The sequence below is a fragment of the Anabrus simplex genome, chromosome 1 (genome assembly GCF_040414725.1).
Source record: "Anabrus simplex isolate iqAnaSimp1 chromosome 1, ASM4041472v1, whole genome shotgun sequence".
NCBI lineage: Eukaryota > Metazoa > Arthropoda > Insecta > Orthoptera > Tettigoniidae > Anabrus > Anabrus simplex.
In genome coordinates, this window is record NC_090265.1 from 755,627,831 (window position 1) to 755,640,081 (window position 12,251).

The 12,251-nt window shown below is 39.3% G+C and overlaps 1 protein-coding gene across 1 annotated transcript in view; it reads right to left on the reverse strand.

Moving 5' to 3' along the window:
- Positions 1–818: 818 nt before the first annotated feature.
- Positions 819–12,251, reverse strand: part of LOC136873109 (protein NDUFAF4 homolog) — a 40,473-nt gene continuing 29,040 nt past the window's right edge. Inside the window, exon 4 of the mRNA XM_067146683.1 lies at positions 819–1,052. Within this exon, the coding sequence (XP_067002784.1) occupies positions 913–1,052 (140 nt within the window). The 3' untranslated portion in view covers positions 819–912. The remainder of the gene's footprint in view (positions 1,053–12,251) is intronic.

Genomic DNA, 12,251 nt, shown 5'->3' on the forward strand with positions numbered 1-12,251 from the left:
ACTGTTACATCAGGGAGTTCTACTGTAGCATGATGCTCCTTTTCACCATGGACTGATGTTCAAAGTTTTAAGGACTGGGATATTTATTGCTTTCTTTGGAAACACAAGACAATTTTTTCTATGGTAGGATTCGAACCCAACATCTCCTGAATGCAAACTGACAGCTTTGTGACCCAGCCACTCGTTCTGTACTGGAAACCCACGGATATGATAATCTGAAAGTGAAACAAACCCCATGGTGCATCAGTCCCAAAGGGCCTTGGCCTACCAAGCGACTGCTGATCAGTCTGAGGACCTGCAGATTATGAGGTGTTGTACAGTCGGTACGACGAATACTCTCAGCCGTTATTCTTGGCTTCCTAGACCTGGGCCGCTATCTCGCTTATAATCATGTAGGATGAGTGGACCTTGAACCAGCCCTCAGATCCAGGTAAAAATCTCTGATCTGGCCGAGAATCAAAACCAGGGCCTCCAGGTAAGAGGCAGGCACGCTACCCCTACACCACAGGGCTGGCTGAAAGTGAATGAAAACAAGGAATTTTACTACCAAGTGTTCAATATTGTTACAAAGAGAGCACTGAATATAAGATGAGAAATTGCTTTATTTTTATTCATAATTAAATGTTTCATAAACTGACTCCTGGACAATCCTATAAAGGATGTACAACATTATAAGTTGTTTTCTTTCTCAATAAGTTATATAAATGAGAAAGCTTTATCAGTGCATAATCACCGTCAAGCACAGTATGAACATGGTTTTGCGGAATGTTCTAACTAATTCTGTGAACGGAAATCTAATGGAAAATGTAATAATGCAATTATCAATAATTAATCAAACAGAATACTTTATGTTCCACTATATTACAGTTAAGTATATCTACAAAATTATTTAACAACTAAATTACGTTCATCCTATAATTTTTCAGAGTCCGATTTCTTAGTTTCTAGCTGTTCTCGGGGTTCGGTAGGTTGGGCAAAGAGTGGTTGTCCTTTTCTGTCTTTTAGCTCAGGAATGTACACCTCAAATGTCTTGTAGTAGTGAAGAATTTTACCTGAAATAATAAACCAACAGTCTTATGAACAATCTAACTAAATATGATTTTATTAACATCAATGGGATTCTGGAAAAAGGAAAAACGATGTCAACTGTGTGTTTGGATCTGGGTGAAACAGAGGGCAGGGTACAGCAGATTCCAGACTATAATGCAGGAAAATCGTGCTATGATATGCTATTTCTCTCCATGAAATGCTAAAAACTGAAAAGAAAAAAAATGGAACAAACAGGTTTTTTCTATATAAATCATCAAATAGAATGAACTTGGAAGAAAAAACCACAGGCAAGTATAAGGGAGAGGAGGACAAAGTGTTCAGCTGCTACTGAGCCTCCCAGCTTATGATGGTGTTGCATTCAGTAAGCGCAAGATATTCAACAACTCTGTGTCTCTCTGGCTGTTTTATATCAGACAGGGAGCATATTCCTAGTATTACAGGCAGACATCCATCACATTGTTTGCAGTTGCCAACAACAACACTTAGATCCTATTGACTTAGCAACTTTACAGAGAATAAGTTATTTATGAGGTTCAACCTTTTCAATACTAATTATGTGTTGTATTGATGTTATTTACAACATATATTTAATATGGGATTGGTTTTGACATTTAAACGTCATCATCAACCATAAACAAAATCACAAACAAATGAGCAAGGACATAATTAAAACTGGCATAGTGACACATTGAAATATGTTCATAGTTTTTTTTACCATTTCCAAGATTAAAAGAAGCCTTTGAAATGTTATCAAAGCACAAAAGTCTTTATATGCCCATTCATACCTTGTGTTAATACTGGCGTAGTAACACAATGAAATGAAATGGCGTATGGCTTTTAGTGCCGGGAGTGTCCGAAGACATGTTCGGCTCGCCAGGTGCAGGTCTTTCGAGTTGACTCCCGTAGGCGACCTGCGCGTCGTGATGAGGATGAAATGATGATGAAGACAACACATACACCCAGCCCCCGTGCCATTGGAATTAACCAATTCAGGTTAAAATCCCCGACCTGGCCGGGAATCGAACTCAGGACCCTCTGAACCGAAGGCCAGTACGCTGACCGTTCAGCCAACGAGTCGGACAACACAATGAGATATCTACATATCAATCAAAGATTAATAGAAGGTTCCAAACGCCTATTTACACATTCTCTGTGATCTCAGTTCAATACGGAAACAACAATGAAGCTTATTTCTTTGAATTAGCAACTTTAGTTGAGTCCCACAAGCATTCATCTCAAAGTGGAGGAAAACAATAGCTGGATCTTCAAGCTTTTTGTAAGTGAAGGCCACTACCGGCAACAAAATACAATGAAGAAGTGCTTCTAGTGGAGAGTATCTCCAGCTGACTGAAGTCTCTCATAAGAGAAGACTTCAAAACACAGACTGTGTGTTGGCGGCATAGAATGAAATTAGCTGATGTAACATAGCAATAGTACCTTTTTCTTGGACATTTACAGGATGGTGCAGATATTTATTCCCATTGGAAACCTGATTATTTGTCCTGAATGAGTAAATTCATATTTCCAATAGAAATGGTCTGTTATTGCACGTTATAAATTTTCCAGCAAACTCATTTTGGTTGCCAATGTTTCACCCTAGTGTGCCAATTTGGGCTCATCAGTTTGTAACTAGCATACCTACCAAGATGCATGGCTGGTGCAAGACTGAGTTACCTCGAAAATTTGTAATGTCCAATAACGGACCATTTCTATTGGAATCATTTACAAGATGAACTGTACTGTCCAGCACTGGTGCTCTACCACTGTTCACTGCTATGCTTGCTTACAACGGGAAGCCATAGACCCTCATTCTAAAAACAGTAAAAGTAAAGACCATGTCGCGAGCACCGATTCGCAACACGTCCTTCCGTGGAAAATTATGGGGCGAGTGCATCGAACGAGATTCGATCCGTGACCTCCCAGTCAGAAATCCCTAATACTCATGAGTAATTTAAGTGTAATATATAAAAGGAAGATACAGCAAGAAACAGTGGAAGTGAATGAGTAAGTGTAATAGAATATCAGTGCAGTGAATAAGTGCAGAATTGCAATTATAATTAAAAGCCTTTCTTAAAGCTAGTCTCAACTTGGAACATTTCAGTGAGCTGATAATGAGGCAAACTTGTGCAATCAGAATATTGGTCAGAGAAACAAGTAAACAGACTACAAGGTCATAGTTAGAAGCTTTTAGAGGGTGGACCAGGAAAAGCAAACCTGTTGTTGGTCACGTAGCAAGGTGCCCTGTAAAAATAAGAACGCATGCTGTGGTGCAATAATTCTTTCTAGAAAGAATCTCTGGAAGGTCACCAGTCACATGTACATCCATGAGACGGTGGGACCACACTTGAAGTAACCAATAGGAAACTAACAGATCAGTGATGTGAGGGAACAAAGTAGTAGGGGATGACTTGTTCCAGAAGCTCAGAGAAATGATAAAGGGGAGTGACAAGGGAGCCTCTTGATCATTAGGTCGTTCGGGCATTCTGCATCATTCTGGTCATTCTGTGTCATTCTGTTGGTAATAATCCTGGTATCATTCAGGCAGTTATTCTATAATATTGGAAAGGAACGTTCTCTTGGGAAGGGACGGACACTAGATTACTTGGCAGAGAAGAGACACTGTAGAATAAAGTCAGTGAAGATAGCAGTATATGAAGTTAGTCAGATTAGGCAGTAGTTGAGCCTGCCACCAGTTAGTGAAAACAGCAGTATAAGAGGTTATTCAAATTAGGCAGCAATTAAGACTGTCAAGCAGTAGAACTGGTTAGCAGTGTCCCACAGGGTAAAGTACAGAGACAGTACTTAGAGAGCTCACTGAGTGTTCGAAGGAGACTGTAGCTTCAGTTAGCATTCACCTTAGAGTTCTGTGTTCGAATCCTGAAACCGTCAGGGAAGATTCAGAGGAACACCACAACGAGGATTCAAGAGAGAAGCAAGAAGAAAGAAGCTTCAAAACCCGAGATAAGTATCAACTAGTTAAGAAACTTTAAAGACTGAAGGGAATTTATAAATGTTGTAAAGTGAATCATAGAAGTGTGTGTATTTTCCAAGGAAGTCAGAGACTGATAAACTGGTTATTTAAAAGTAATATTGAGAAAAGAATAATTACAAGTGTGATGTAATATTATTGGAAGGGTATATTTGATAGTTTGTTTAAATAAATTAGACTAAGAATTTAATGGTGTCAGAAAGTGTTTTATATAAAGGTCAATCTGATATTCGAACCCAAGTCCTCAGCCTGTCCTGTTCATAGAATATGACAGGTGGACGAGAAAAATATTTGGTGTCAGATTTTGGGGTAATTGATTAGTTAGGTTGAAGTAATAACCTATCTAATACAAGCTTGTACATGTTCCAGAAAGTTCGAGTATTGTGAGAACAGTGTTGAAAGGAAGTATCCAGCAGCAAACACTTGGAGGCATCATCGAGAAAGTTACCAGCAGTAGCAGCCCAGCTCAGAGTCCTGTTTTATTCAACAGTAGGATGAGTCAAATTCCTAGTTCATAATGGATGGGTCAGATAGAAGTGGTAGTCCTGCTCCCAGCAACATTGATGTAGCTCATGAGGAAGTAGTGCATGCTCACCATTGTACTTTAAAACTTATTGGAGCAGAGTTTGATGGCTCTCACCCTGATAGGTTAAGAGAATTTTGTGAAAATGTGGAGACTGCATTGGGGCTAGTGAGACCAGGTGACCTAGATTTATTTTACAAGTTAATCCTAACGAAGATTACTAAAGAAGCGCGAAGTAAGCTGATAGTACGATCAGATATCCAAACATGAGAAGATATTAAGGGTGCGCTAGAAGAATATTATAGCAAAAGGCGAACAATAGATTTCTATGCATGTCAGTTGTTCACAGCCCGACAAGGCAAAAATGAAAATATTGCCCAATGGGCCCACAGGATTGACCGTATGGGCACGGAACTGAGAAACACGGCCACACAAGGGGAAACACCGCTAGCTAGGGAACACCAGGCGAGATTTATCAGAAAACTAATAAAGGCTAGTTTTGTCCAGGGCCTTAAGGATGAAAGAATCCAAAATTTAATTAAAAGTAGAAACGCTCAAACTCTAGAACAAGCCATGGATATTGCTAGAGAGGAGGAGACTGTTATCATCTCCACTCAGGCAAAACAGCAATTAATGACACAGGTGCAAAGACCTGTAGAGGTAAGAACAAAGTCGGAACCTCATTATCAGAGGACGTCCACGCCCGCCCATAAACCTAAAAGACAGGCAACCATTAGAGTCATATGTTACAACGGTAACAGAGAGGGACATCTCGCCCGTGATTGTAAAGCTCAAACAACAGTGAAACGGGAACCGAGACGAGATACCTGTAGCTACTGTAAAAAGATAGGGCATCTCGAGAAAGACTGTAGGAATAAAAGAGAAAGGAGGCAAAGTGAAAAGCACGAAATAAAGATTTGTGAGATTATAAGATGTTATAATTGCAATAGAATGGGACATACCCAACAGTATTGTAGGGAAGTCCAAAGACAGTGTAGAGACAGGGCGTGCTTTACGTGTGGACACAAGGGTCACTTGCAAAGGAACTGTTGGTTCAATCCTCAGAACACAAAGGGTCCAAGAAATTGCGGAAAGGAGAAAATCAGAACTCGTGATAAAGAACAGGGTAGAGAAGAGGTCTCCAACAGAGACAGAGATTGGGCTAAACCGAAAACCCAAAATTTAAACGACAAAGGGGCCGCCAATACAGGTCGAAAGGCGGGTCCCAAGAATTAAACGACCCACAAAGTAACAAACCACGGAGTAGGGGAGCCCCGAAAAATCTGTCTGCTAAAGAAAAAGTGGACAGGAGGTCAGATACATGGGAAGAACATGATCGAACCGGCTCTATTCTAGTTCGAGTCAGAGAGCGTAAGGAACCCCTCAAGCTCCTTATTGATACGAGAGCTGATGTCAGTCTAATTAAGGAAAGAAGTGTGCCCAAAAAGGAAGTCCATAATCGAAACCCGATAATAGAGTTATCCGGTGTAACAGGAAGGACATCCCGTACAAGGGGATCTGTGAAATTACATATAGGGAAATCCACCCCTGAGTTCCATGTGGTAGGAGATGAATTTTGTTTGTCAGTAGATGGGCTCGTGGGAAGAGACCTTCTCCAAGACAGTATAATTAATTATCGCGAAGGGTACGTGGAAATCTTTGGACAAAAGTTCCTTATGGGATTAAGTATAAGAGAGATTAGTTGCATAGCAATAAAGGGCACGAATCATCCACGGGAGAATAAAAGTGTAATTTATCTTGAGGTGCCGGGTCGGAAGGACCCCCTTCGATTCCTGATAGATACAGGAAGCGAAGTGTCCTTTGTGAAAAGAAAGCTTGTGCCACGAGAGGCACTAATTGTGAACGAGCCTACCTTAAAATTAAGGGGGCTAGGCACAGAAAGGATCGAAACTAGGGGCAAAATAAGACTCCTAGTAGGGAAATCGAACCCTAACTTTTACGTAGTGGATGAAAACTTTAATTCACATTATGATGGCATTATTGGAAGGAATGCCTTGAGAGATAGCATAATTTCAAGGAAGGTTATACTATAATAGCAGGGAAGGAATACCCCTTAGGTGAACGGACTGCTCAAGTCCAGGTAATACGTCTCCAACCCCGAACAGAGACTATAATAGAAGTAAGGACAGATAAGCGAATGGCAGATGGTGTGATTGAAAAAAGAGAGGTTCTGCCAGGAGTATATGTAGCAAGTTGCCTAACAAAAGCACGTAATCACAAGACAGTAGTGAGCTTGCTAAATACAAGAGATGCAGAAGTTGAATTTGAAGTGCCAGTACTCTGCATCCATGAAGTCGAACCCGTGACACCTCCGAAGCAATATCAGCAAAGGACAGTCAACCATGTAACCCAAGTAAAACATGAGAACACAAAGTCCCGAGAACAAAGGGTGATAGACCAATTAAGGGTCGACCATTTGACACCCAAAGACCGAGAAGAGTTGTATGCTATCTGTGTGGCATATAATGACATTTTTCACTTGGAAGGGGATAAATTAACTTACACCAATGTCTTACAACACGAAATTTGGATCAGGGAAAATCAACCTCCAATTAATGTGAGACCTTGCAGATTACCAGAGGCTCAAAAGGAGGAGATCCAAAGACAGATTGACGAAATGCTAGCGGACAAAATAATCGCGCCTAGTACCAGCCCGTGGTCTGCACCGTTACTCATCATCCCAAAGAAAATGGACGCTTCAGGAAAGCAAAAATACCGCATTTGCATCGATTTTCGAAAACTCAATGAGGTGACGATAGGGACGGTATTTCCAATTTCTCTCATATCAGAGCTCTTAGATGCTTTAGGGAAAGCACGTTACTTCTCTACTATGGACCTAGCGTCGGGGTACCATCAGGTGTTAATAAGGCCAGAGGACTGTGAGAAGACGGCATTATCAGCCTTAGGACGGCACTACAAGTATTTGCGTATGCCGATGGGGCTCAAAGACACTCCTAGTACCTTTATGTGGCTCATGACGACAGCGATGTCAGGCCTAAACGGTGTAAAATGTTTGATTTATATGGATGATATTTTAATTTATGGGAATTCAATCGAAGACCATAATCAGAAATTGCGGGAAGTGTTCCAGAGGCTCAGGGAACACCGGCTAAAATTACAGCCAGATAAGTGTGAATTCCTGCGAACAGAAGTGGCATTTCTAGGCCACGTGATTACCGAGAACGGGGTGCAACCGGATGAACAAAAAATTGAGGCAGTGAGAAATTTTCCAAGGCCTACAACCACCAAACAATTGAAGGGATTTTTAGGCTTGAGCGGGTATTATAGGAGATTCATACCTGAGTATAGCAAGATCGCAAAACCCCTATATGTATGGACAGACAAACAGGAGACGGCTTTCAACATCTTGAAACAAAAGTTGACCGAAAAGCCCATATTACAATATCCAGACTTTGAAAAGCCATTCATCCTAACTACGGATGCAAGTGGTGAAGCTCTCGGAGCCGTTTTATCACAGGGAGAATTAGGGAAAGATTTACCAGTGGCGTATGCGAGTAGAACTCTAAATAAGGCAGAGAAAAACTACTCGGTGACAGAGAAAGAATTACTTGCAATTGTATGGGGAGCGAAGTACTTTAGACCATACCTATTCGGGCGACATTTCACAGTAGTGACAGATCATAAGCCACTGAAGTGGGTATTCAATGTCCAAGATCCGTCATCCAGGTTAATAAAGTTCAGGCTAAAGTTAGCTGAATATGATTTCACAATAGTATACAAGATGGGTAAAACAAATAACAATGCAGATGCATTAAGCAGAATTCCCGTTCTGCCTGAAAAAGCGGTACAATTCGTGAATTCAGAGGGATTTATATCCCAAGGGACTGCTGAGACAGGTGAAACTGAAAGAGTAAAAAATGAGCGGAATGATCTCGTGGACGCAGAAGCAGAGAGGTCAGGTGGGCAGGTACGAACCAAAGACTCTAACTCTGAGGACGCAAAAGCAGAGGAGAATGAGTCCAAGGAAGAAGAAGAATCGCCTGTTAATGAGCGTAAGGATTTGACTGAGGAAGAAAAGTTAGCAATACTACGTGATGCCCACACATCCCTTGTAGGTGGACATCAGGGGATCATAAGAACATTAGCGCGAATAAAAGACGTTGTTCAGTGGCCAAACATGAAGAAGGATGTGGAAGCCTTTATACGCTCCTGTCCTTCATGTCAGAGAAATAAAATTACAGGTCCGGAAATTAGAGCACCGTTAGTATTAACAGATACTCCAAATACTGTTTTCGAAAAGATATCATTGGATGTCGTAGGCCCCCTACCAGTTACCGAAAGACAGCATAAGTTCATACTTACTTGCCAGGACCAATTGTCCAAATATTTAGTTAATCAGGAAGCTGATACTGTGGCGAAGGCATTGGTAATAAACATTATTAGTGTATTTGGGATACCGAGCTCAATTTTGACTGACATGGGGAGCAACTTCATGAGTCAAACTTTTAAAAGGCTGTGCAAAATTTTACGAATTCAAAAGGTACACACAAGTGCATTTAGGCCACAAAGTAATGGTAGTATAGAGAGAGCAAACGGAGTGCTCACCGAGTATTTGCGTCACTATATTTGCAAGGATCAAAACGATTGGGATGAATATTTACCCACAGCCACATTCGTGTACAATACCTCAAAACACAGTAATACGGGATTTACGCCCTATGAATTAATATTCGGAAGAAAGGCGAATATTCCGGGAGTCCTCCAAAGGAAACCAGAGACATCTTATAATGAGTATCAAAATGTAGTCGAAGACTTAACTCGCCGACTACAAGAAAACCATGAGATTGCTCGAAAAACACTAATACAGAATAAAGAGAAAGAAGAAGAGAGATATGACAAACGACAGCACGACCTAACCTTACAGGTAGGAGATAAAGTATTGTTAAGGGATGAAACCCTGAGACGGGGTAGGTCCCAAAAGCCAGAACTTCCGTTTAGAGGCCCCTATGAGATAGAGCGAATTGATGGCTTAAACTGTCTTCTAAAAACTAACAGAAAGGTAAAATTAATAAAGGTGCATAGGAACAGATTAAAATTATATATTTGAATGTGAGAAAGGATTGGCTTCATTTCGGCCGCGATGGTCTTGTGCTCTTCACCATCCCAACGGCTTTTTAGAACTATCGATAGTTGCTGGTGTGGTTAGTAGAAATACCATGCCAAACTGCGTGCAAAATTTTTGAAGAGAAATTAGAAATTTAACCTGGGGATATTGAAGCCAAGGAATTTTGGAACAGGAATATCAGCGCGTATATATCCTTAGTACCCATCACGAAAAGACTGTGAGACAGCGAGGCCACAGTCTAGATGTCAACCTCGCAAAAGGACAACAGCGCTGGAAAAGCTGAGTCCTGCACTTAATAAATAAGTGCCCCTGTATTTGAAGGCGATACGAATTAATAACAAACCCCTATATACATAGTGATTGTAATGTAGAATGTAGATGTAATGAAAAACCTGAATCAGTAGAATAAGATAAACTAACACAAGAATATTACACTTACAAAAGTATAGCGACTTTTTGTTTTCTTTACAGGTCATACGACAAACGATATGGAGAATCCCAGAACGTAAATAGTCTATACTCTAGCTGTAATATGCATATTAAATTTTATGGGAGAGGCGTTAGATTTTCAGATTATACCTTACGAAAAACCACCAGGTGTTTATTTTAAGAATCAAGGGGAAATGCAATTATATTCCATAGAATGGAAATTAAATTACTTATGTAAATTTGAGTAAATTAAATGATGCGTACGTTGTTATACAGAAAAATATGCAAAAGACCCAAACATTGTGCTATCAATTACAGCAAGAATTAAATCACAATTGTCGACACGAAATACAGCTAGAAGCAAGCCGATTGCAAAAGATTCAAGAATTAAAAGAAACTATAAAGCAATTTACTAAAGAAAAAGGCAAACGCGAAAAGAGAGGAATTTTCAATTTTATAAGAACGATATCTAAAACATTATTTGGCACATTAGATGAAAACGACTCCGAATACTATCAAAATAAAATTTCAGAGTTAGAGCAGATGTCAATGATCAAAATCACGAAGGAACAGTTAACCGTTGTTAAGTCAACTCTACAATCGGTCAATAGTACTTTATATGATGTAACAGCTAATGAGTTACGCTTGAATAAAAACTTAGAACAAATAAAAGAATTTCTTAAAAATGAAACGGGTCAGTTAAAACAAGTATTTACACAAATTGATATAGAAATTGCAGTCAATAGGCAGCTGTTCGAAATTGAGGATCTGATATCACAGTTGTATGATCAATATAAGGTAATAGCATCAGGGATAATGTATGCACAATTAGGAATTATACAAGTGCAAATTTTAAGCCCCACAGAAATTATAAGAGCCTATAGAAAATCTAGGGATCAATTTCCACACAGTATGAGCTGGGAACGACTCAAGAACATTTAATCTATAAGATTGTAAATGTAAATGCATTTATTAATAGGAATGTGCTGGCATATGTAATAATGATGCCTCTTAGTGACAAAAAGACTTATAAATTGTATGAAATACTTCCTTTCCCAACACCAGTGCAAAATAACATAGGAGAATTTGTACACATTAGAACAGAGAAAGATTTTATTGTAATTGACGCTGAAAAGCAATTATATGCATACTTAACTGATAAGCAAATAAGAAAATGTAAAGAAATTAACGAGGAATGTAGGGTATGCAAATCAGACTTTCCACTAAAGATAATACAGGTAGACAAAGACTGTATAGTTACTCTATTAAAAGGGATAAATACTGTACCAAAAAACTGTGCAAAAGATGTCACTCACATTGAACAATTAACATGGTTGTTCTTTAAAGAAAATAAATGTGTGTATCTAACACCAGAACCAACAAAAATAACTGTAGTGTGTAAGGACACCACTGAGGTGACTTTAAATAATTCAGGGATAATTACATTTTATGAATATTGTACAGTGTATGGACCAAACAGTAAAATACGGTCCACAGAAAAGGTAAATACCACTGACAGGAAAGATTTAATACCAGATGTCTTGTTAGAATATGATTGTTGTATACATTTGAACAGTGATTTAAAATTAGGAGATGTAATAAATTTAAATGAAGCCTCCTTGCACAGTTTGTTAACACATGTCGAGGACTTTAAACATGCAGGCAAGAAAGTAGAGGAAGTCGAGAACTTAATTATTGATAAAGAAAAGGAAATGTATACAAATCACATGTATTCCAATTTTAACGTCTATAAAATAATCGTATGGACTATTGTAGCCATACTTGCCATATTAATGTGTTGTAAATGTTGTAATCCATGTCGTGTTAGCATATGTAAAAAGAAATATTGGGATTCAGCTACTGGGTGTTGTATGAAAATTTGCGTCAAGCAAAAGATAATTAATGCAAGTCGAGTGAAGGTGACGTCATCAGACAATGACATAGTAGTGCATTTTGAGAGACCTAGAGTAATTGACACTAGGCCTAGTATTCACAACCTAGAATCAGAGTCAGGTATTTCAGAGATAGAAGAGGATAAAGAAAAAGTACAAACATCCCGTAGCCAGAGGATCAAAGACAAAGCCAGAGTATAAAAAAATCAAAGAGAAGGGACTGACAGAAGTGATCGCAACGTGGGTCGCGATACACTTCTT